Source organism: Terrapene carolina, unplaced genomic scaffold, assembly GCF_002925995.2.
Source record: "Terrapene carolina triunguis isolate 2854851 unplaced genomic scaffold, T_m_triunguis-2.0 Scaffold210, whole genome shotgun sequence".
NCBI classification, from domain to species: Eukaryota; Metazoa; Chordata; order Testudines; family Emydidae; genus Terrapene; species Terrapene triunguis.
This window is the reverse complement of record NW_020664561.1, coordinates 31,230,109-31,256,687: the sequence shown is the minus strand read 5'-3', so window position 1 is coordinate 31,256,687 and position 26,579 is coordinate 31,230,109. Positions and strand designations below refer to the sequence as shown.

At 41.8% G+C, this 26,579-nt stretch overlaps 1 protein-coding gene across 1 annotated transcript in view; it reads right to left on the bottom strand.

Moving 5' to 3' along the window:
- Positions 1–26,579, bottom strand: part of LOC113407308 (dual specificity protein phosphatase CDC14A-like) — a 118,452-nt gene that overhangs the window by 79,147 nt on the left and 12,726 nt on the right. Inside the window, exons 3-4 of the mRNA XM_026655659.2 lie at positions 24,699–24,774; positions 9,396–9,488 (exon numbers count right to left, since the gene is read on the bottom strand). Of these exons, the coding sequence (XP_026511444.2) occupies positions 9,396–9,488; positions 24,699–24,774 (169 nt within the window). The remainder of the gene's footprint in view (positions 1–9,395; positions 9,489–24,698; positions 24,775–26,579) is intronic.

Sequence of the window (26,579 nt, the reverse complement as noted above, 5' to 3'; positions counted from 1 at the left end):
GTACTTCATTCCAACAAGCATAGAGGCTGCTCTCTACATTTGGGCCTCTACCATGTTGCTCTGTACCAGTACTGAGTAGTTCCTTTTAACACTGTTATGGTAACAGAGGGGAAGCTGCTCCGCAGAGGCCAGCTAAAGCAGCAAACAATCCTGTAGCACAGGGGTCGGCAACCTTTCAGATGTGGTGTGCCAAGTCTTCATTTATTCACTCTAATTTAAGGTTTCGCGTGCCAGTAATACATTTTAACGTTTTTAGAAGGTCTCTTTCTATGTCTATAATATATAACTAAACTATTGTTGTATGTAAAGTAAATAAGGTTTTTACAATGTTTAAGAAGCTTCATTTAAAATTAAATTAAAATGCAGAGCTCCCCGGACTGGTGGCCAGGACTCGGGCAGTGTGAGTGCCACTGAAAATCAGCTCGTGTGCCGCCTTCGGCGCACGTGCCATAGGTTGCCTACCCCTGCTGTAGCAAGTATCAGGGAGAAGGTGGTGGCTGGGGGGGAAATAAAATACCTTAATCCCTCCAGAACCTGTCCTAAGGGCCGGCCCACTGCTGGGACTGGAGGAACTTGTGGGAAGGGGGCCAAGATGGGGGAAGAGAATGCTGGGTAAGGTGCAATACAGAACTATCCCTCCCCCTTACAAAAAACAAAAAAAAAATTAAAGTCCTGAGTACAGCAGGTTAAAATATTAGTTAAAAAGGAATTTTACAAAACTATTCTTAATCACTATATCTGGGGAAAAACATACCTTTCTTTAAAGTGCCTAAAATATAACAAAATATAACCTGGTAGGAATCTGCCATGTCCAAAGTAAACTAAACCTCTGAAAATCCACATCCTACTAAAAACCATTGGGGAAAAAAAAAAAAAAGATTTTCTCCATTAAAAAGTGTTTTTATAGTTGGTCTTTAAAGCTGTGAAACTACTAAGTTATCAGGTAACTAACCTTAGAACAGTTCATTCTTAAAATGATATTTACCTTTTAACTTATTTTCAATGGTTTCTACGGAGACCTAAGTTTTCCACAGTTCTAATCGGTTTTACAGACTCAATATTGTACTAAGAATCACAATGTACATCCTCAAGATGGCACTGAATGGAAAGTTACTGATGCAGTGACAAACAGAGCTAACATATTTAGAATATTTGTTTATTCCTGTTTAGAATATTTAGCTTTCCATGTTATGACGCATTATTGGGGGGGGGGCGGGAGGAGAATCTTTGCAGCCTTGTTTTCAAATTTGAGATTTCTGGCTCAGATTTGAATTTCCAACATTGTGGAGTTAGATCTGCTAACATTTTTGCAGTGCAGTTTCTTTCCATTTTGTTGTTAGGTTAAGCAGTTTCATGCCCAGTAGTATCCACGACTCCTTCCTCTAAAAATCACTTTCAGTAATATGGTTTATTAATTGGCTTGTTTTGCAAATAAGTATTTATAAATAGATATTGACCAATGAAAGTTTTAATATTTTTAAAATTATTTTTACAACATCCAACTGTGTGCCAGTACTTAACAAAACAAATGACTCTTGCTTGGGAGAGCTTATAACCTATTATTTAGAAATATTACTTGTAAAGGTATCAAACGTGGGAAGGGATGGCATGAGAATGAACAAGGGGAAGAGCCCTTCCCATCTTTGTTTTTCTTAAAACACATTTACAATGCAAAAAGTAATTGACAGTTACACAACACTAACCCATTTAGAGAATATCAGGGTAACAGTAGTGACAATGAAATGAGAACGTATTCTTCCTTACTACTTTAGTAAGTCTAGCAACAGGCATGTCCCTTCAATTTTGAGCTGTATCATGTATGTAGGAGGATGTATGATGTTCAGGGCCCCTACTACTACTTTCTGGTATATTCAAGTCTGGTTAAGTCATATGTAGTCCCTAACTTTAGGATATACAGTACATTATTACTAGACCATCCGACTGACTCTTATCTACACAATCTGAATAAATCCCCACATAGAAAGCATTCAGTTAGCACAGATTATATAATTCTATATTTAGAATAAAAGTTATCCTTTCTAGTTGGAGACAGAATTATTAAAGTGTAAAGAAAAAAGAATGGTTTGAACAGGTTGACAAGCATTTTCCTCCAAAGGCTAGTTACAGCTTGAAAGGAGGTCACTTGTTGCACACTGCTTTAGTAATGCATATAAATTAAGGATGGATTGCCCTCTATCTTGTGAAGAAACAAAATGAAAGATATTCAAAGTGTGAGTTAAATTAATTTAAGCACAAACATTTAATTCTGCAACATTATGGTAGGTCTTTTTGCCATGTCTGAGGCTACAAAGGAATATAAACAGATCTTGAAAGTGAAAGTACAGCAGTCTCTCTTTACAGACCATGCACTGTGAAAATGTTGGTTCCCTAAGTGGGAAGCTTGCTAAATGATCCAAATATGGAAGTTTTCTTCACAGTAATATGTTAATTTTGAGGAGACAAATGAGCAGTTGCATCTTAAGAACTGAAGTCAATGCTAGTTACCAAGATTGAAATAATAATGGCGACTAGGATAGCCGTGCTAAATGGAGGCATAATACATGATTTAAAGACGATACAGAGATTATTTAGAAGAGGAGAATGAGAAAAGGAACCACCTAAACCAATTTAACAATTACTCTGGCTCTAAACTGGAGTCTTCAGCCAGTACTGCTCTTGGGGTATGTCTACACTGCAGGTGGGAGTGAGCCTCCATCCTCAGTAGACAGACTTGCACTAAATTGGCTCGAGTTAACATGCTACAAATAGCAGCACAGACGTTGCACCTTGGGCTCGCAAGCCCACCCAACACGTGGTTGCAATGGCAGATCAGTCACTGGGACAACGGGGGCCGTGCCCAGGGGCCCCGGCCAATCGGAGGACCCTGGAATTGGGGGATCTCCCGGCTCCCAGGGAGCAGGACAGAGCAGCTTTTCCCCTGCGCTCCAGGTCCTGCCTCGGCAGCTGGACACTGCCTCCTAGGTTTTATTGCCTGTTTCCTCTACAGCCATCAGTGCTGGGGTAGGAGGGGAAAGCAAGAGAGGGTGAGGAGAAGAAGAGAAGGGGAGAGAAAGAGGTAGGGGATTGGGGAAAGAAGGGGATACAGGAATGGGCAGGGAAGCAGGAGGCATTCCCTGGGCAGCAGCAGCCCCAGTAGGGAGGCAACCGCAGCAGTAGCTGGTGCCGGAGTGGTCGCCAGCAGCAGATGGAGCTCCCCCTTACGCTGTCCTGTGCCCTCCCCATCCCGCCCAGGTACCACTGTAGGCGGGTGGAGAGAACCAGGAAACCAAGGGGACTGGCTTCAGCGTGCACGTGTGCATGCATGTCCCCTCCCCCAAATATAGCAGTCAAACTACGCCTATGGCCTAGGGTTGCCAATTTTGGTTGGATATATTCCTGGAGGTTTCTTCACGACAACCTTTAATTCCTGGAGACTCCAGGTCAATCCTGGAGGGTTGGCAATCCTACTATGGCCCCAGGACTGGAGAAGCTCTAACTCCTTGATGCAGCCTCAGGGCTGGGGGAGCTCTCGCTTCCCACTGTGGCCAGGGGCCATGGTGAGGGGGTGGGACACAGAGCTTCTCCGGTCTTGGGGCCGCAGGGGGAGAGGGGACAGAAAGGAGCAAGATTGCAGAGCTGCAGTGTGAGGGGCAGAATGGGGCAGACCGTGTGTGGCATGGGGTAGGGCAGGCCTGCACAACATGCGGCCCGCGTGGGCTCACTGTGTGGCCTACGGCGGTGGGTGAGGGAGGGGGGCTGAGGAGGCGAGCTACGAGTCGGTGGCTGACCTGTTCTACTGATCTGGTCTGGCTCCCATCCCCTCTCCAAGGGTTGCAGCTGTCTGGAGGTGCCTGCCTTCCATGCCTTCCTCATTCACACCTCATTCATTCAACAGGGCAACTGATTACAAAGTAGGGGGAAGATCTCATTCTACTTCTAGCAAAAAGACATTTTTCTTTTATCTTAATTATGCTACCTTAGGGGCCCGCTATAACATATTACCAAGGTTCAATACCGCTATTTCTTCATAACCTGGGGGGGTGTACCCCACTTTCCACTCTCAATGAAGGTGTAAATGAGCAAGGTGGTGCCTGTTTTATGTACAAGGGAATACATTTGGAGATTAGGGGAGAGAGACAGACAATCAGTCATGATAAAGTAGTTTGTTTTGTTATCCGACTCAGGGCAAGACTCACAAATCCAGAGTTTCACACTAATCCCCTCTCACACTTGGGCCAGAGTGAATTGTCAGATCTCAGTGGCAGAGGTACAACTGAGGTGGTATGTCCCCTTATTGCTAAGAGAGGGATTCAAAACTGTGGTGGAACAACTGCCTTCATTTGGGGGATGATGCTGAGATGGACCTGTTGGGGGGAGGTATAGCTCAGTGGTTTGAGCATTAGCCTGCTAAACCCAGGGTTGTGAGTTCAATCCTTGAGGGGGCCATTTAGAGATCTGGGGCAAAAATCTTTCTGGGGATTGGTCCTGCTTTGGGCAAGGGGTTGGACTAGATGACCTCCTGAGGTCCCTTCCAATCCTGGTATTCTATGATCCCATACTGACAATGACTTGCACTGTATGCCCTTACATGACAACTCAGCTGCAGACACTGCTTCCATTCAGTGGCCACATTAAGTGGACACAAATGACAGAACAATGCTACTGCATGAGGATTTCAAAGGTTTGTGGTAGGATTTGTATCCTTAATCCAGGCGATAGAGGAGACAAGATTACATCTTTCATGTGAGACTCAGCTTGGAATAAAGATAGAACTGATGTTAGCACCACTGCACTTCAGGACATTATGCAGGGATGTTAAAGTTCCTCACTGAGGTAGCTGATAAGCTAGAATGCTAACATCCATATTGATGACAGACAGCTCAGTAGTTCATGGCTAGAACTCTGATGTTTTTTTATAATTTGTTTTATATTTCAGGAATTTCTTATTTTGTTTTATCCATTAAAAATGTTTTATTTCTTTATTACATTGAGGTATTTAATGTAAATCACCATATATAAATAACAGCATATAAATCCTAGTTTATCATTTTATTAAACATTATTCAAGGCCTTGAGATACTCACCAACAACTATCAGTTAGCTACACCAAAATACCCCAGACAACTCCTTAGAGTCCCCCCTTGACATTTACCTAGTACTGCAGCCCCTTAAATAACCCCCACTTCTCCATCCCCACTAAGGGGCAACACAGATCTTCCCAAGCCTTCCTGCTTCCTTCTCCAGCACTGACTCCACCCCAGTCCCCACCTCTATATTGTCAGGGAGCCCTCCTTCAGGCACCCTCATCTCCCCTTATATGTCCCTTCTCTCCCACTGAACCTCATCCTACCAGCTCCCCCATGAGCCCCAGAAAACCCTCCCTTCCTTAAATATTTCCCCTCTCCCACTGAGCTCCAGCTCCCTCTAAGTCCCAGAAACCCCTTCCCTATTCCCCCTTAGATGCTTCCCCCTGCCCCACTGATCCTGCCCTGGGGAGGTGGGTAGGAGGGCATCATGATGACTGGCCCAAATCTGACTAAGTCTCACTGCAACACCATGCTCCAAGTCATAACACCCAGACCAGGGAGCCAGGTCCAGCCCAGTGGTACAGGAGCTGCCACTGCATGGTAAGTTTTTAATTTGATGTAGTTTTTGTTAAGGTTTTATTTTATTTTGTGGTATTGTACAAATGCAAAAATACATGGGGCTCTATTCCTGGCCGCCATGTGGTTAACCGCTGTCTTCATATGGCTGACCACTCCCCTAAACTGCTTCTGGGCATTCAGAGTAATATCTCGACAGAACAGGAACAAAAGCCATACCTTCCATTTGAGTTTAGACGAACAGTACTAGAACTACTGGGAATGCTTCATGTTGTGACCTGTGCTAAATTAAGTGTAAAAATGTAATAAGAAAAGCCAAAGAGGAGTTTGAAGAAGGGCTAGCCAAAAACTCAAAAAGGTAATAACAAAATGTTTTTAAATACATCAGAAGCAGGAAGCCTGCTAAACAACCAGTGGGGTCCCTCAGTAATTGAGGTACAAAAGGAGCGCTTAAAGACGATAAAATCATTGCGGAGAAACTAAGCAAATTCTTTGCTTCAGTCTTCACGGCTGAGGATGTTAGGGAGATTCCCAAACCTGAGCCGGCTTTTGTAGGTGACAAATCTGAGGAATTGTCACAGATTGAGGTGTCACTAGAGGAGGTTTTGGAATTAATTGATAAACTTAACATTAACAAGTCACCGGGACCAGATGGCATTCACCCAAGAGTTCTGAAATAACTCAAATGTGAAGTTGCGGAACTATTAACTAGCGTTTGTAACTTGTCCTTTAAATCGGCTTCTGTACCCAACGACTGGAAGATAGCTAATGTAACGCCAATATTTTAAAAGGGCTCTAGAGGTGATCCGGCAATTACAGACCGGTAAGTTTAACGTCGGTACCAGGCAAATTAGTCAAAACAATCGTAAAGAATAAAATTGTCAGACACATAGAAGAGCATAAATTGTTGGGCAAAAGTCAACATGGTTTCTGTAAAGGGAAATCATGTCTTACTAATCTATTAAAGTTCTTTGAAGGGGTCAAACAAACATGTGGACAAGGGGGAATCCAGTGGACATAGTGTACTTAGATTTCCAGAAAGCCTTTGACAAGGTCCCTCACCAAAGGCTCTTACGTAAATTAAGTTGTCATGGAATAAAAGGGAAGGACCTTTCATGGACTGAGAACTGGTTAAAAGACAGGGAACAAAGGGTAGGAATTAATGATAAATTCTCAGAATGGAGAGGGGTAACTAGTGGTGTTCCCCAAGGATCAGTCCTAGGACCAATCCTATTCAACTTATTCATAAATGATCTGGAGAAAGGGGTAAAAAGTAAGGTGGCAAAGTTTGCAGATGATACTAAACTGCTCAAGATAGTTAAGACCAAAGCAGACTGTGAAGAACTTCAAAAAGATCTCACAAAAGTAAGTGATTGGGAAACAAAATGGAAATGAAATTTAAAGTGGATAAATGTAAAGTAATGCACATTGGAAAAAATAACCCCAACTATACATACAATATGATGGGGGCTAATTTAGCTACAACAAATCAGGAAAAAGATCTTGGAGTCATTGTGGATAGTTCTCTGAAGACGTCCACGCAGTGTGCAGAGGCGGTCAAAAAAGCAAACAGGATGTTAGGAATCATTAAAAAGGGGACAGAGAATAAGAAGGAGAATATATTATTGCCCTTATATAAATCGATGGTACGCCCACATCTTGAATACTGCGAACAGATGTGGTCTCATCTCAAAAAAAGATATACTGGCACTAGAAAAGGTTCAGAGAAGGGCAACTAAAATGATTAGAGGTTTGGAACGGGTCCCATATGAGGAGAGATTAAAGAGGCTAGGACTTTTCAGCTTGGAAAAGAGGAGACTAAGAGGCGATATGATAGAGGTATATAAAATCATGAGTGATGTGGAGAAAGTAGATAAGGAAAAGTTATTTACTTATTCCCATAAAGAACTAGGGGTCATCAAATAAAATTAATAGGCAGCAGGTTTAAAACAAATAAAAGGAAGTTCTTCTTCACACAGCGCACAGTCAAGTTGTGGAACTCCTTACCTGAGAAGGTTGTGAAGGCTAGGACTATAACAGCGTTTAAAAGAGAACTGGATAAATTCATGGAGGTTAAGTCCATTAATGGCTATTAGCCAGGATGGGTAAGGAATGGTGTCCCTAGACTCTGTTTGTCAGAGGGTGGAGATGGATGGCAGGAGAGAGATCACTTGATGATTACCTGTTAGGTTCACTCCCTCTGGGGCACCTGGCATTGGCCACTGTCAGCAGACAGGATACTGGGCTGGATAGACCTTTGGTCTGACCCAGTACGGCCGTTCTTATGTTCTTATGCTTTGGACCCATATCCTTCTCTGGTACTCAGCTCTGTCTTTGCTTAAGTTTGCAAACTAGTGAAGCTGATACAGCTTTAATTTATAGCATCTATTTCAGAAAGCCACCTCCTATCTCTTTTGGAGACTAGTTTGTCCTCAGTTTAGTTGTTTCCCCCTAGTAGAGATCATAATTATAAGTTTGTTGCTCTCTTGGAATTCTGGATCCAGTCTTGAGGATGGATGCAAGGAGAAGTTACTGACCCTGCACAGTAATAGGAGTTCTTTGAGATGTTTCTACCTATGGTGCTTCACTACTGGGGGCATAGGGCCCATGCGTACCTGAAGCTGAGCTGAGCACCTATAGGGACATTACTTGAAGAACACCACATTCTTTCCAACCCACAGATATCTCCAGTGTTTCCAAAGAATTTTTGATAGATTTTTCATGACAACCTTTTCTCAGTGGTTTAACATTCAGATACACAAATCCACTTTGGGGTAAAGTTTGGCATTAAAAGATCACATGATGCTTTTTTATACTCTGTTTTAAAACCAAGCTTTTAAAATTAAAATTAGTATTTGATAAAAAAAAAAGAGAATGACATGGTAAATTTTACAAGAGTTTGCTGTTATCAGCCACTACCACAACTTACAAAACAAAAACCAAAAAAACCTCATTCATAAGTCAGATCCTTTTGCTCGCTCACATAGTGTGATCATAATTCTCAATGCGTGACAATTTCCTAGGTCAAAGAATGATTATTTGCAGTTAAGGGAAGCTAAATTGTAAGGGGAAAAGGTCCAAATTAAACGCTTCTGCAGTAATGGTGGTTAGGGTTTAAATTCTCCATTCTTAAGACTTTCTTCAGAATTCTGAGATAATGCCATTTGATTACCTTTTCTGATTTCCTTCAAGATATACGCTACCTGTATGAGAAATGTATAAGCTTGATATCTACATTAATTTTCCTGAAGTGGGAAACAGAACAGATACTGCTAGAGAAATAATTCACTTACAAAAGATAAGCAATTGGAGCAAGAAATACCAATTGCTAGAAAATCTATGACTTATCCTGTAAAAGGACTAAGATCTTTCCCCATGTATCTCATGTACTGTATAAACGGCATATTACTTCAATCTGTACCGCTCAAGGATAATGGAAAAAAGTCAGTGTACTTGTATTTGCATTATACATTAAAATCTGTAATCATATTTGTTATTCAATTAGTTCAGCTATAGCACAGACACTTTTGGATACCCATTTTAATTACTGATTACATAAACAATTTATCCTAAAGTTAAACTTTAAAAGATCAGAATAGGCTACTACAGAAAAAGCAACTCCATCAAAGTTTTAATTACACCTTGAAGAAACAGTACAAAGAGCTCGATTACAGAAGATTGAATGATGGTCTCACTATTTCACTGAAGTCTATGTTTTGCTGCCACGTAAAACTATGGCTAAAGTGTCTGCTCAGGGAAGAACAGAGGTGTATATAAACAAGTGATACTTACTGCATATGACCCTATTAAAAATGCTGCATTTGCTCGTTTCCGCTGATCAAAACTGGTATAGTGGACTATTTTCTTTCTTGATAGACTGAAAGACTGTTTAAAGAGAAAGGAGACAGATGTGTCAGCTACGTTAATTACAGGAAAACACAGGACTTACAAAAAGCCAGAGCTTTAGAAAAAATCATTTTCAATTTGATAAAATAATCAAAAATATTATGAGGTGGGTGAGGCAGTATCTTTCATTGGACCAACTTCTGCTGGTGAGAGGGTCCCGGAGTCCAGGCTCTAGCCCAGGGATGGGCAAACTACAGCCCGCAGGCCACATCCGTCCTGTGGGACCCTCCTGTCTGGCTCCTGGCCCAGGAGGCTCGCCTCTGGCCCCTCCCCTGCTGTTCTCCCTCCCATGCAGCCTCAGCTCGCCCCACCACTGGCGCAATGCTCTGGGCACTGGGCCTGTGAGCTCCTGGGACAGCACCCAGCCTGACCCGGTGCTCTGTGCTGCGCGGTGCATGGCTATAGCATTGCCAACCACCAGTGTTCCAGGCAGCACGGTAAGGGGGCAGGGAGCGGGGGGTTGGCTAGAGGGCAGGGGAGTTTGGGGTGGTGGTCAGAAGGCGGGGGTGTGGATAGGGGTTGAGGTGGTCAGAGGGCAGGGAACAGGTGGTTGAATGGGGGAAATGGGTCCGGGGGGGCAGTCAGGAAGGAGGGGGGGTTGGATGGGACAGTCAGGGGACAGGGAAAAGGGGTGGTTGGATGGGGCAGGGGTCCAGTCAGGAAGGGGGGGTTCCATGGGGTGGCGGGGGGCAGTCAGGGGCAGGGACTCCAGGGGGGGGGTTCAGGGGACAGGGAGCGGGGTGGTGGTGGATGGGGCAGGGGTCCGGGGGGCATCAGGGGGTGAGAAGCAGGGGGGGCAGCCACATCCCCCTCCCCTAACCGGCCCTCCATACAATTTCCAAAACCCAATACGGCCCTCAGGCCAAAGAGTTTGCCCACCTCTACTCTAGCCTGAGCCTGAATGTCTACACCACAACTAAACAGCCCACTGGGATCGGGCTGAGTCAGTTGGCATGGGCCAGCCATGCATATTAACTGCAGTGTAGACATACCCTTAGTATTAGGCCTAATCTTATTTCCCGCATTGATTTTACTAATCCTAAAACCATCTGAAAAGAAACAGTTAAATAATTGCACAGATAAGGAGATACAAGTGATAGTGAATAAGTGTTTAAAAACAGCAATATTTAGTTCAAAGGATTCTCTTTATTTAATTCTAAAGGAAGACCAATGATTATAAAATCTCAGCAAGAATGGAAATCTCAGAAATCCATAACTGACTTAAAACCAGAACAGTTAGTTAAAGCACGTGAACCACAGTGATATTTAGTTCACTCAGTGAATAAGTGTTGAATCACTGAATTTATAATATTGATATTTTGTAATTCCATAATTCCACTAAATTGTGTAAACTTCAGATCACAATGCACTTTCGAACAGATAAGCATGGATTTTTACACTAATTCTGCAAATATTTTAAGCGGTATTCGTGGAGACTGGGTTTAGAGGGAGCAAGTTTCTTGACAGAAACCTCCCTCAGATTCAGCACTGAAAATTTTTGAGGAGTACTGCACACTATTACAGATTTTTGCAGCATTGTCAATTAACAATTTAATTGGTGCTAGCCATACTGACTTTTCATGCATACTGAAAATAAAATTTAAGATACAGAATTTTCTACAAGGGTTCATATGAAAGCCTTAAATACAAAAAAGAATTTCTCTAAAAGGAACCAAAAATAGCCAGCAAATTTAAGAGAAACTTATTGTAATACTTTCATCAGTTTCTTTACTCCTATCCTCCATAGGAATAGCCCCTCAAGCAGTGGATCTGTCTGTATGTTATGATAATCTGGTCTTATTCACCACTGCTTCCACAGGAGGATAAACAGTGTGATTTAAATTAATGTGACTGGAGTACATCTAAATGGGACTATAATCCCCCAGAGTGGGGGAGGGGTATCCTCACGGATTACAACAGGTCATGCTTGGAGACAGACAAGCATGACTTGCTTTATATTTATTTATACGTGCACGCCCCCATCTTCTATGGCATTCAACGGATATTAAAATCTGACAAGTCACATCAATAGCTCAAGAATATAGGAATAAGCTTTTTCTTTATTACATTGGCATCCAGCATTCTGTGATTTTTACCAAGTCTATTATGGTCTAAATCAGAAAAAATTACAGTAATAGTGCCACACAAACAACAGTTTTAGTTTATTGTCTACATCTCTTATTTTAAACAGTTCATAGCAACATAATTTACAGTTCTTTTGAAATACAATTCTTTCTATAGCCAAGAATACTTTGGAATTTGATTTAAAAATAATTTTAAAAATTGTTTAGTAGTCATTTAAAAACCTCCTCTACTTAAAACAGCAATCTTTTTTTTTAATTTTTTTTTTTTTTTAAACAGGGTGATAGTAGACTGCAGTAATATACTACTACTGATGGCATTATTGTTGTACCGAGAGAGAGAGAGAGAGAGAGAGAGAGAGAGGGGTACACCCTCAAATTCTCAGAAGCATCTCTGACATTTAAGATAAACTATTGGAATATAGAATTTTCATTGCTTCTATGCCATTTGGAAGAAAAAAAAAATGAAGTGAGAGCTACACTTCAATCTCTATGGACCCAGATTTCTATATTGTACATTTAAATCAATTTTTGACAATGCTTAAAGCTTTAAATAAGAGATTGAAAACTGGTCTTGAATAACTGGCATGAAAAACTCATTTACAATACAGCAAATGCTGAGAGATTTACAAAATAAGCAGATTGCAGATTCCAGTAGATTCAGAAATGTGGAACACTACTACCATGCCATATCAGTACTTAGCTATGTAAAAATCCCATTCATTTAGGAACAATGACAACCAGTACTGGCTGAAATTACATTGTTGCAAGAGCACTACACTGTATCTGCACTTAATATTTACATAATTGAAACTTCTATGTTCAGATCAAGTCCAGTTTCACCACTATTGCTAAAGTAATACAGACTAGAATTAAATGCAGTAGATTATATTTAACATATTAAGCCATTAGACCTCCAGTTCTGCAAGCTGATCTGTGTGGGCAGAAATTTAAAACACATGTGGAGCCCTCTGAGATCTCTGGATTTTCATAGAGGTCCACTGCTTAGATCAGCTTACAGGGCCAGGCCTTTAGTTATGCTAAAACACTTAGAAATAATTTATAGAATTTGCCAAAAGAATACCTACAATTTTAAAGTTTACACATGTAAGGGGAAAAAAGTGTTCAGAATACTTTCAGCTAGTTTTTAAAATCCATATAGTGCCACATACCAACTGTTTTTAAATATGTAAAGAAAGATTTAATATGTACAATACAAAGAACTAAGAATGCTCTTCCTCTGGTTTCCTAGGATACCATAGTTTGGATGTTACAGTAGTAAAACTCATGAAGATCTATATTAAAAAAAATCATAGTTAACTTGCCTTAGTCCACATTCTTCAAATGCTACAAAAGTGCTTCTTTATTCCAAATTATAATAATGAAAAGTTACTTATTTTAGTAATTTAACTAGAGCTTTTACTATACACAAACCATCAGGCTTATTCAACAAAGAAAAGTTTCTCAATTAGTAAGGATGCAAAAGTCCACTTAACACAACAAGACAATAGTGCTATACATTTCATGGTCAACTCTGGAATATGCTCAGACTACTTTGAAGTTAAAACAATCTCTAACAGGAAGTCCTTTTGTAATATAAAAACATATGAAAAGCAACATGCTAGTTCTAGTTTTAAGTAAAGAAAATCTAACCCATTCATTTATACAACAGAATCCCAAACAAGTTCATACTGTTCAATTATTTAGAGAGATTCAAGAGAAACCATAAGCATTACAAAAGAAAATGCCAGAAGTTTTAGAAATTCTCACTTATGCTGTAGCTAGATTAGCATTTCATTAGGATGGTCACTGGATGATGTCACAATATACTACGCAATCAATATGGCATAGCCCTTGCATTGTTCACCATGAAGATATTGCTTTGCATTTAACAGAAAATTAGATTACTACAAGTAAGAACTACAAGTTCAGATAAATCTAAGCAAAGTTTGCAAACTGTAGGGTTACCATATTTAAAAAATTTAAAAAAGAGGACACTCCACGGGCCCTGGCCCCGCCCCTTTCCCACCCCCGGCCCCGCCCCAACTCCGCCCTTTCCCCGCCCCTTCCCCAAAGTCCCCGCCCTAACTCCCCCTCCTCCCTCCCAGTCACGCGAAAAGGGCTGCCCGAGCGCTACCGGCCTTACGGTTTGCCGGGCAGCCTCCAGACCCTGCACCCCTGGCCGGCGCTTCCCCAGTGCAGCATCCGAAGAAGTGGGCTGTAGCCCACGAAAGCTTATGCTCTAATAAATTTGTTAGTCTCTAAGGTGCCACAAGTACTCCTGTTCTTTTTGCTAAAAATAAAGTTTGCAAGTAATTTTTGTTATAGCAATTTTATGAAATCAGATTTATTTGGCAGAACAAAACAGTAGTATATAGCACAGCATGGTTACTTTATTTGTTCTTCACCTGTTTGAAAAAAAGAGTGCACCCTTGAGCTTCCCTGAACAATCAAGCTCCACAATATTGTAATGTTAAAGTGGGTTAAGCATTTCACTACAGCTTAATTTCAAAGAGCAAACAGGATATTATGATCAAGCATTCTTGTCTTGCTGTTGATTACTCAGAACAGCATATCATCTCCATAGCAATCAGTGATCAAAACACAAGAAATGAAACAAGGTCAACAGGCTCTCTTATCAAGCATAACCTCTCAGTGCTTTACCTACAGTTTTGGGGGGGGGGGGGGGGGTTTGGAGAAAAGATATCCTTGAATAAGTTCTGACTATACAAAAAACAGTTCACTTTTTTTTTTTTAAATCAACCACCAGACTATTACAACTGTTTGTGTTTTAAAAATGTTAATCTACTTTTGACACTCGCCAAGCCACACCTTAAAAAAAAAGCAGCGACTTTTCTCCCCACCATGTTTAAAGACAAATATCTGCCCCCGCACAAGTTGTGAGGGAGTGGAGATTTTCCCTGGTTATGCTGTATGCGAGTCTTACTGTTGAGCCTATGTGAGTTTTACAGTTTTGCATAAATAATGTGTGCCTCAGTTTCCCTGTGTGCTGCACCAATACCTCGGTGGTGATAATAGGGGTGTGTGACTTTGGCTGAGACCTCTGGGGCAGGTGAGGCTGCTCCAGCTGTCTGTATGTATGCTATGACAGGTGCCCTTTGTAACCTGCGACCCAGGGAGGGATGCAACCAGGTGACTCTCTGCCAGGGGGCAAAGACAAGGAGGAGGAGCAACAGGGGTGTCAGAGGTCAGGTTGCTGGAAGCTGGGCTGTCTGCTTGGGGGGACTGGAAGAGAGATTCCAGGGCTTCTGGCCCAGGACTCCCCAAGATGGACATGGCTGAAAGTCACTGATTTCTGTGCTAACAAGTTCTGTCCTACGCGGTGTTCCTGTCAGCTAATAAACCTTCTGTTTTACAGGCTGGCTAAGAGCCACATCTGACTGCAGAGTTGGGGTGCAGGGCCCTCTGGCTTCCCCAAGAGCCCCGCCCAGGCGGACTCGCTGCGGGAAGCACATGGGGAGGAAAGGGAGGCTGAATGCTACAAGGTCAGACCCAGGAAGGTCAAAGCTGTGTAATCTTCTTGCCCTGGTGACAGTATGCTCAGAGGAAGGAGGCATGCTACCCCAGAGTCCTGACTGGCTCTGGAACTACTCCATATGAAGCACTGGCCCGGTGATTTCGTGACACAAGTACACTCACAAACACAGCTGAAGTACAACTTCTCAGAAGCCATTTAACTTATTTAAAGTACATGTTGGTTATAAACAGACATGCTGCCAAGTATTGTCCATTATACTAAATATATATGACTGTATATCAAGGAATTAAAAAAAAAAAAAAACAAACCAAGAATAAGGGAATATTTAAGTGGAGACCAGTATTTGATGGGCTGTAGCTGTCACTTAGTAACTTTCTAAGCATATTTACTTTGTATTTCTGTTGGGGGAAACTTTGTGTGTGTTTTCTGAAAGGAGTTTTATCAAATGCTGATTTTTTTGCAGTAGTTCCCAACTGACATTTCCATAATCTGCCTCCACTTCTAGATTGGATATAAGGACTGAGGCTTTGTTCCTGTTATACACGGAGCAGGACTCTCAACACCACCAGGAACTTGACGAGAGATTCTCAACCTAGAGACTCAGTGGGAACAAGAGTGTCTCCATGTTTCTGCTCCCAAAGGCAGCTACCCTCATGAGAGGGAGGTATTACAGGTCTCCACTCCCCAAAGATTCTGCCAGTTTCGGGCAGAAAGAAATCATGGTAATTTGGAGAAGAGATAGCACATCACAGTGAGGCTTCAGGCTACAGCTGTTTAAGGTTGCGAGTTTGTCATGGAGGTCACGGATTCCATGATTTTCCGTGACCTTTGCAGTGGCCGGTGCGCTTGGCTCAGGGGCAGCTCAGACAGCCCCTGTGCCAGGTACACTGGCTGCTGCTGGGGCAGTCTTGGGCCACTGCGCCCCCCAGCACCAGAAAAGTTTGGGTGTGGGAGTGGGGAAGGAGGTTGGGACACAGGACAGGATGAAGCAGGCTCTGGGCAGTGCTTATCTGGGTGGCTTCCCGGAAGCTGTGATGTCCCCCTCATCCAGCCAATGGGAGCTGCAGGGGCAGTACCCTGGGCAGAGACAGTGTGCAGAGCTGCCTGGCCACACCTCTGCCTAGCAGCTGAGCAAGGGGGACATCGCAGCTTCCGGGGAGCCTCCCAGGTAAGTGCCACCCAGAGCCCACCTCATCTCATCTCGTGCCCCAGCCCCTACCCCCTCCCACACCCAAACTCTGCTGCTGCTGGGGGGAGGGAGATGTGGAGCCAGGTAGGGAGCCTGCCGGCCCCACCAATCGCCCCTCCCCCCCCAGCAGGGGTCCCAAGCTGTGCACTGTAGCCCATGCCCCCCCAGCAACAGTGGGGGTCCCAGGCCACACACCACTGCCTGCACCCCTTCTCCCCCAGCACCCAGGCTGCCCTCCCCACCCAGCACCCACGAGGCCCCCCGGGCAGTCCCCCAATCCCAGTATTAGTCATGGGTATTTTTAGTAAGAGTCATGGGCCATTAATTTTCGTTTACTGCCTGTGACCTGTCCGTGACTTCTACTAAAAATGCTACGTTTTAGTCACGGGTCGTGCAGATCATCCACTGCTAGAGGATTGCCCAGAGAATAGTTAGTTCTTTCCACCAGAGCAGCTCCTAGCCTGCTGCCAGAAGCTGCCTTCTTCTCTTGGAACCAGCAGTTCTCTCAAATGTGTTCATCTGCTTCTTCTTTCAAGCCATTACAGCAGCAAGTTATTCAGCATAACAAATGTCTCCTGTTTGATAAACTATTCTACTTTACAGTTTACCTCTACTACATTTATTGTCCCTTTTAGGAGATATAAACACAACCTGAACATTTTTACCTCCTATTCTTCACCCTTTCCTCTTCACTGGAGACTTGAGGTGAGGCTCCTAGAAGGAGACTAGGGCAGTGAGGTAGCCAGAGCCTGAAGCTCATAGCATTGCTAAAGATAGCTGGTTGAGGCAGCCTCCTTTGCCATATCTGAGTGGGGAAGAGATGACAAGAGGGGCAAGAAACAGAATGCTGAGCAGGATGAACCACAGCTGCATGCACTGCAGGCAGAGTGATCACATATGGGAACCAATTGGGCTCTTACAACTATCCTCTAAAATCAAGTTGGCTAGTGTGCTAAAGATTAGTGCCCTTTACATTATGTTGTACTGGAAGATGTGAACAGACTGATTCTAACCTCTGATAAAATAAAACTCCACACTGCACCTCCTTTATTTCACCCACTTGACATACCATACCGCAGTAGCTCCTTACCCTCTTCTCTTCCAGAGCACATGTAATAAACAAGAAAGCCATGAAGTGTCTCTTATGTACATTACACCTGTGTTAGGGTTTTTATACTGGTAACCATCACCATGTAAAAAGATTGGGAATGGTGAGATCCCTAATGGAGTCTCTGGAGCTTTTCCATTCGAGGCAAAAATTTTGCTTGGAGTAGGATTTATTTAAACCCATATAAACCAATATATTTTGTTGGAGATACTTGTTCACTTTCAACAACACATTACAGTCTTGTCTGTTACACATAGAATGCCTAAAGTAGAGTGCAATGGTAAAAAAACAGTTGTCTGGGGCTTTCTGCACAACAGAAGAATATTTGAGTAAGAGACTACTAGCTCAAGGGAAAATGCCAGAGGTGTTATTCACTTAACAGAAACCTAAAACAAATTTAAGAAGCTGAAGGCTTTTCATTTCTCTTTGGGGCATTCTTGAGCAGGTAGGGGGTAATAATCACATTTTCCATACTCCAGTTTGTCCAGTTAAATATTTGTATCCCCACACTTCCTTCATAAGAAGAGATAGCTGTAGAGTATATAGCCTTTTTTAAACAAAGGACTTAAAAACAGAAGGCTCACAACAACAAATAGCCAATATATTAGCTACTTATTTGTTACTCACATAAGGAAGTCACTACTAAGGACTAGTTCACACACTAATCTAAGTCATCACAGCTGCTTGCTATAGATCAAAACCTAATCTCTAACAAGGACATCTGGATTTGACTTTTAGACCTTGTCTTGACAGGTAAAAAGGGTGCGTTTTTCAATTGTTAGCGCCACTGAATTAAATAAGGAAAATCATTTATTCATATCTGAATATTGGTGACACCACAGCAGATTTTTCAGAAGCTCTCTCATTCCATTGCCAGCTCTGAGCCCTCAGCAGCTAAACTCCCAGTGATCTGCCGCAGATACTTTCTATTAATCTCCTTGCTGATCGTCCCCTGCTACGATGACCCACGACCACTCCGTCCATGACTACTTTCTCAGGGTTACTTCCATCTCAATGCCTGATGTGACCAAAGTACGTAGGCTTGTGCCTGCTGATTTCCGACAGCAGATTCTGCTTCTGTCCAATAATATTTCTAACAAGTATTTGTCTTCTTTTCCATCCAGGAGATATGGAACAGTCTTTGCCAGCACCACACCTGAAAGGCTTCTATTTTCTTCTTGTCAGTAGCATTAACTTCCCATGATTCAAATCTATAAGTCACTATGGAAAAAAATTATGCTTTCACTAGTCAAATCTTCCTACATTTTAAGATGCCATGGTTTTTCCAAACCTCCATAAAGGAGGCCATGGCTGACTGAGCCATTCTTAGTCTTCTTCAGATTTCTTCAGAACCGCCTCCTTGGTTGGATATTTATGATCCTAGATGACTTGACCATGAATCTTGATCCCTGTTTGCAACTTATTTTATTAATCGTGTAAATATGCATGCATTTAGTTTTCACTCACTCATTCAGGAAGGGTTCATATCCCTCACAGTTTTGACAGACTCCACAATTAATTGTATTAGATCAGTGGTTGTAGCAGAGTATTTTGTCAGTGTATCTAAAGTAGGTTAAGTAGTGTCCATTAATGGAAATCCAAATTCCATCCACTTTGTAAAAACTTTTCAGGGCTTGTCTCACAATAAATTCTGTGTACATGTTGAAAAGGTTTGGGAAAAGTATATACAAAATGTGCATGTGTGTGGCGCACCCTGCCCAGTGAAAAAAAAAAAACACTCGCTTGTCACCTGCTGCTATTCACACTGTAGTCTGTCAATGTTAGACTTGCAATGAAGGAATCCCCATCTCTGCAGTATCCTCCAAAGGTGATCATGTCAGCCAATACTGAATGTTTTAGAGTAGTCAATGAAATACACAATCAATGGATGATTATACTCCCTGCATTTTTCAATGAGGTGACAGAGGTGTGTGGTCTGATAACTTTTACCTTGACCCTCTCTGAGCTTAGCGCAATTGAAAAGCAGCATCAAGCTGCAGGTTAACACATCTGAAAGCTAAAAATGCAGCCAGCTAACATGGCTTCAGATGTATTAGCCTGTGTCTTGATCAGGCTTTCAGTTTGCTATGCTAACTCAATTGAGTTAACATGATTTAAAAAACACACACACACACACACACACACACACTTTTTGCCAATTAAGAGGGAAGACTTAAAGGGAGCTCCACTAAATAATCCTTATTTTATTTATGCAAATTCAGAGCCAAGGATTGCCTCCCCGATTCCTCTAAGATTTAAGGTACACCTCTACCCCGATATAACGCGACCCGATATAACACGAATTCGGATAGAACACGGTAGAGCAGTGCTCCTGGGGGCGGGGCTGCGCACTCCGGCGGATCAAAGCAAGTTCGATATAATGCGGTTTCGCCTATAACACAGTAAGATTTTTTGGCTCCCAAGGACACCGTTATATCGGGGTAGAGGTGTATTTTGAGGACCATTATACTAGACTGCTTTCTCCTTTCTAGAATTACTGTCACGAATAGTTAGACAAGGTGAGGGAAATAGATATAACAAGTTTAAGATGGTGTTAATGTCTGAATTCCGAAAGAGGGAGAATTTAATAGAGTACATTTAACATATAACAAAGGGGATTATTTAAAAAACAACCACCACCACCACACAAACACACCACAAGCAGATAACTTAGAGTCCACATACTGTATACAAAAGGAACAGTTTTAAAAAAAGAAGTGTCACTAGTCCTTACCTAGCAATAGAAAAACTAACTTCAAGTTCAGTTTTTCCCCCCCGAATATAAATCATATAACCCTTATGTAAACTAACTACAGCATCTTTAAAGAAAAATGTTGATCAACCCATCGAATGCCTAGACCTGCAATTTATGTAATAGATTACCTTAACAGTTCAAACATTTAACACCCCTCTTCAAGGTCCTCACTTTCAAGCTCTACTACTGCAAAATATTCCCCTTTGTCTTCCCTCTTCAGCATGTATAAAATGCTGTGATTAAAAAAAATCTTCCTGGCCTATCATTTTAACCATGCTCTCCCCCATATGAATCTCTCCACTGGCTTCCCCCTCTGCCACGATATCAAATTCAAGCTTCCTGTCACAGTTGTCAATGCCCTACATAAACACTCCATCCCTATTTATCTGCTATTGTCTTGCTTTGAATCAGCCCTCCACTTCTAGGATGACAGATCCAGCCACCTATTTATCAACTGCTTAATTCCATACTGCCTTCTGTCATGAAATGTCCTTCCTAATTTTTAATTAAAAGACCCCCCACCCACTCCACATTTAAGTCCCTTCCTAAGACACATTTCTGTTGTATTGCATATGGAAAAGACTCATTGACTTATACCAACAAGAGAGTTAATGCTTCAACTTTATTTTGCCAGTACCTGATCCAGGGCCATCTTGGGCACTCAGCTAATATATTGTATCTCTTCCCTTTAATCAGGGCCGCCCGGGGGGGGAGGGGGGGGGAAGTGGGGCAATTCGCCCCAGGCCCCGGGCCCCACAGGGGCCCCCACAAGGGCCCCCACAAGAATATAGTATTCTATAGTATTGCAACTTTTTTTTATGGAAGGGGCCCCCAAAATTGCTTTGCCCCAGGCCCCCTGAATCCCCTGGGCAGCCCTGCCTTTAATCTGTTTGTTTTTGACCAAGTACTTCAGAAGACCAGGGCTGGGCCTTGTTTTTGTTTGAAAGATTCCGAGCACAACAGGGGCACTAACAAGAAATATTATGTTAATATTAGACATTTGATTAACAATACTGGCACAGGAAATTCCCAATTATGCAGTCCAACATTTAACTTCGACCCACAGGACATAAATTCAAAAACCTGAAACTAATGATTATTTTATACTCATATTATAAGTAGGGTTTGTGGTAGGACTGGCTGGAATTTTCCCAACTAAAGAGGTTTTCAAATCAGAAAATGCTGATTAATTCAAACCAGAATTGTTCCGGAAAACCCCAGGCTGCCAGAGTTTGTGGCTCCAGGGCAGCCCTGCCATGCAGACTGCCTTGGAACTGGGAACCCAAAGGTTTCCAGGGTCATGGCTCCACAGGAAGGAGCTCAGAAACCCTGTGCACCCGGGCTAGAGCTAGGGTTCTCAGGCTCCCTGCCATGGAGCTGAGAAGTCCTTTGTTGGGCTTCCAGGGTGTGTGACAGGGGTTCTGAGGAAAAAGTGGTATGCAGTGGTGTAATTACAGACTGTATCAAGATGTACATGCACAAGGAGGGGCCAAATTTAGGTTGCATAGTTAGGAAACTGTAAATTCGGAATTTTTTAACTTCTGAGTGCTTGACTTCTCAACTTTAATAATGTTCCTTTAACCTTTGTTTGTACCAATGTATTACAAAAACATAATAAATGGCCATTTTCACTAGAGGTTTTTTTGCAAAGGGGTTATGAATAAGATATATTAACAAAAGTTTCTTGCAGAAGTTTGTTTCAATCAAGTACTTCTTTGAAACTTTATGCCAGGTATTTAAATTTTTCTACTAAGTCATGTTCCTATAAATTAGCTCTCCTATGAGGTTCTGTGACAGTTCACTCCCTAAGGATTGTACAAGAGTAGATCTCCTTCTGAACACCACGAAATGTGGGACATTGTATTACCTGCAGAACATTTAAGGTCACTCGGAGGATGACCCAGCACATGCTGTTCATTTTAAGAACACTTTTAATGCAGATTTGACAAAACTCAAAGAAGGTACCAATGTGAGTAAGGTCACTGAGAATTCAGAGTACCAGAATTATTTTTGTAGTAGTATCTTGTTCTAGAAGGAAAATTTTAGTAGTTAAATGTTCAGCTAATGAAAAAGTAATCTAACTCCACACATTTACTTAGGGGATAGTAATGTATTTCATGTTGCAGTAATATGTTCTATTATTCCATTAGCTTTAATCACTTTTTCACTATATTACATAGTCAGTGAAGAATTTGAAGGGAACAGTACAAATTTATTAAACTTTATAAAAATTAATTTGAGAATATTTCTGTACTTGGAAAAAATGTTTTCTTGAAGTTAAAATTAGAGCTGGTCAAAACTTGGAAAGTTCCAGTAGATGGGAAATTTTCCTATTTCAAACTTTGCCATGAACCTAAAATTCTGTAAAATTTTAGTTTTGGAAGCACTGACACATGGCATTTCCAAAACAAAACATAGGCCCTGGGATCCAGCAGCTGCTGGCTGAAATGGACATATTCTTGTCAGTTTCATATTGTCCATCTCTGAAAAACGGCAGTGAAAATTGACAGGAAGGTCTGTATCAGAGCTGTGGCTCCCTAGAAAGCCAAGCTAGGATTTCCAGAGCTTTGAGGACCCCATCTTAGCAACAGGGAGCCTGCAAACTCCAGGGTCCCCACTGGAGTCTGCGTGGCAGGGTTGCCCCGCTGCTGCAGACCCTGGAAACCTCAACAACTTGCCAGGAAGTCAGGCAGGTTTCCTCATCAGAAGTTGGTTAACCCTGATTCTCTGAACATTTTTGTTTAGACTAGTTAGCATTTTCTGACAAAAGCCTGTTTTTGTCAGAAGATTCTCAACAAAGTTTAGTTAAGATATTTACTTTTCATATAAGGCAACCCAATTTGTTAGGATTTGCACCAGGTGCAGAAAGCCACCTTTGTTTTCCTTGGGCATCTGGGGACAGGGCTGGACTGAAGGCTACATGACTGTATTATTACTGTTCTTAGAGGAGGTCAATACAGTCACATTTTATATGCATTTTTGAAAGGTGCCTTTTAATTCTGAATTGTATATTTTTATGTACTGCCTAGGATTCAGGCCAGGCACTTTACAATTTAAATAAAAGTCATCACGGCATCCAAAGAAAACAGATAGATCCATGAGTCTTATGTAAGTTAAGTCAAAGTCAAGGACCAAACTTAGAAAGCCCTGATGCAGGGGCAGAGAAGAAAACAGGTACATGGATGTGTGGTTAGGAACAGCAACTGTGCCACCACATCAGAAAAAAGTGTTTTTGTATATGAATTTAACTGAACTTTTCTGTATTACTGTTATATTAATAAAGATGCATTGTTTCTAAAGAAACAATCTAAAGAAGTCCTAATTCTTCCATTGAAAAATATTCATTTAAATATGCATTTTCATCCTTCTTTTGTCATAGCATGGTAAGAATGTATCATGATCTTTCAGTCTAATATTATTTGTTCTAACATACCTATAGATTACAGGCAGATATACTGGCAATGAATTCAAGACATCAACACAACTCAAAAGGATTCTGGCTTTCATTCCTTTGCTTACTATTCCACTAACTTCCTTTGGCTTATATTACATTTCACCTTGACGAGAAAGAGGTGTACATGTCCTTTGTGGTTCAATTGCTGAACAAAAAGGCTCAATTTTCAGTTCTTCATGGGGAGTACATTCATGGCAAGACAGCACAACTTCTGTGTCTAAAGCTCAAGGTTAACCATGTTGTTGAGATGAGTTCCTGTCTGCATCCTGTAAAACTTGCCCATACCGGTATTGCCCTGGCCTCTTCTTTTGTCATTCAGTGTTGCACGCATTCTAAAGCAATATGCATTTCCTCACCTTTTGGGGGCAAAGCCAGACTTTGAGGCACCTGCTCCCCTACTTGGTGTAAACTTTGCTTGTGCCAATCAGAAACGAACACAAACAGGTTTTGGGCCCCGTCCCCTATGACACTTCTATGATGTCATAGTTGGTACTTTATGGGCTGCCTGCCATGTGCAGGCAGGGAGAGGAGAAAGAAAAACGAATCCTGTGTATCCTGTGTACACCCGTAACCGAGCCTGATCACCTCGAAGCCTCTCTCTCAGCTCACGTGTTTCAAACAGAGTTTCTACGTTTGCCGGTCGTTATGCGTTGGTTTGTATTTGTAAGTATCAGTTATTACTAATTGCTGCATCTTTGTTTATAAATATTGTTAGTAGATATTTTAGTCATTGTGTGTTTTAAGTTTCATTAACTCTATTAGCTAATCAAACGCTGCTCCCTTACCCCTTGTAATTATCCCCAATAAAACTTTAAATTGATTAATTTTAGTTGTGTGTGTGTGTGTGTGTGTGTGTGTGTGTGTGTGTGTCTGCAGTTTGCATCGCGACCCATACTCTCCTTGCATCCCTTACCAATATAGTCTATTGCCACGTGCAGCCTGGTAAATAACAGGCCTGCATTTTCTTTCGCCCCTGCCTGCCCGTGGCAATCCACACATGTAAATGACACTTGTACAGCAATGCTATGTACTGCAATTTGTTAAAAACAATACAGTTTGAATATTTGGCACAGAAATCTAAATATAAAGGGTTAAAACTTTACCTTTAGCTTCTTATTTAGTTTGCAGCAGTATCTGTATAACATCGCCAAGTTTAAAGGTCCAAAATCTGCATAGAAACTGTGGAGTGAGGAAAGAGATGAAAAAATACATTTAGAGAAGAACTAAACTATTTCAATGAACATCTGCTTCCAGCTCTTTAAACTGCAAGCCAGTTAGTAATTTTGCTATGTTCCACTTGGGATCCAGTGTAATCATGGCAAAAAAGTTTTCAGTGCTGTTGTAGCCATGTCAGTCTCAGGATATTAGAGAACAAGGTGTGTGAAGCAATATTTGACCAACGTCTGTTGGTGAGAGGAGAAGTTTTCAAGCTTACACAGAGCAAAAGAAGAGCTCTGTGTAAGCTTTAAAGATTGTCTCTTTCACCAACAGAAGTTGCTCCCATAAAAGATATTACCTCACCCATTTTGTCTCTTCAGTATATACTGTATTGGGCAACTAAAATCATCTTTTATCCATTATTGGGGGCCTCTATATTTCAGTTGCCTAACACTTTCTATTATAAAATATTCTCAAAACTTCATTTTGAGAAGTCCCAAGACCTCCATTGTTTGCAGCACACAAGCTCTCAGAGAAATCCTCTTTGTCCCATAAAATTCTGTTCAGTTTTTACTGAGATATTCACTGTTGAAAACAGCTACTTCCCTTCCCTCACCTTCATTCCTCAGGAAATTATGGCAGTCTGTCAAAACAACAACAGAATACAAAAACATTCTAAGACTGGGCCCATGCTGCCACTTAAGGAGCAACTGCTGCGGACACCACACCAGGAACTGCCAAAATAGCAGTGCAGGGTCACAGAAGAGCCGGGAAAGACTATCTGACTACCCTTTCAGACCCAGAACATGACACAAAGTGATTTTTCATCCTGTTGATAATAGCCCACTTTAACTGATTTGTCTCAACCTCCCACTGGGTAAGGCAACTCCCATCTTTTCCATGTACTGCTATATATATCTTCCTACTGTATTTTCCACTCCATGCATCTGACGAAGTGGGTTTTAGCCCACAAAAGCTTATGTCCAAATAAATGTGTTAGTCTATAAGGTGCCACAAGTACTCCTCGTTTTTAAAAGGCCCTCCCTCACTCTGGCTGCACACCATAGGAAACAGGAGCTCCCCCAGCTCCTGAGCTGGGAAGAGAGAAGATATATCCAGGCCAGATGAGCCTCCCCTCCACCACCTCCCAGACCCAGCACATGGCCCCAGTAACCCATTCCAACCTCCCTCAGGGAAAACATCCTTCCTACTATCAGCTATTGTAGTTAGTGCTGTAGTTCAAGTGGCACTCACTGTCCTGCAGTGCTGGAGATTAAGGATGTAAACACCACTCATGGTGGGAGGTTGTAACAGTTACAAGTATAATTTCTCTTTTAGCTTAAAAAAACAACCCGTAGGAAATTATATTCATGAAAACCCTATGCTACGTTACAAGAACATTATTTAGGTTGCAAAGTCATGTACTTGAAATTTAGGAAGTGTCAAATTTACAGTTGCCTGGGCAACCTTAATTCTGGCCTCCTTGCTTATCTATGTGCTGATGGGAGCTCTATCTCTTCTCTAGAAGGGGGAGAAACGTGCCATTCCATTGATTATTAATTTCAACATATTCCTCTGCTGACAACATTCTGAGAGAGGACAGAAAGAAGAGATGGGTTTAAAGTTGGCTTTCCCACAGCGATGCAGGGGGAAGGGAAAGAAGAAGGGAGAAGAGTCTAGTACAATGACACTAAATTGGTGTATATGTTGCCCTGCTTTTTAAAAAATTGGGGGGTATAAAAGGGTCACTGGTCATCTTTTTTGCAAAGGTTCTTTTGAGACTTTGTTCCTTCATTTGACATTTTTGCTTCTTTTGTTTAAAAAGT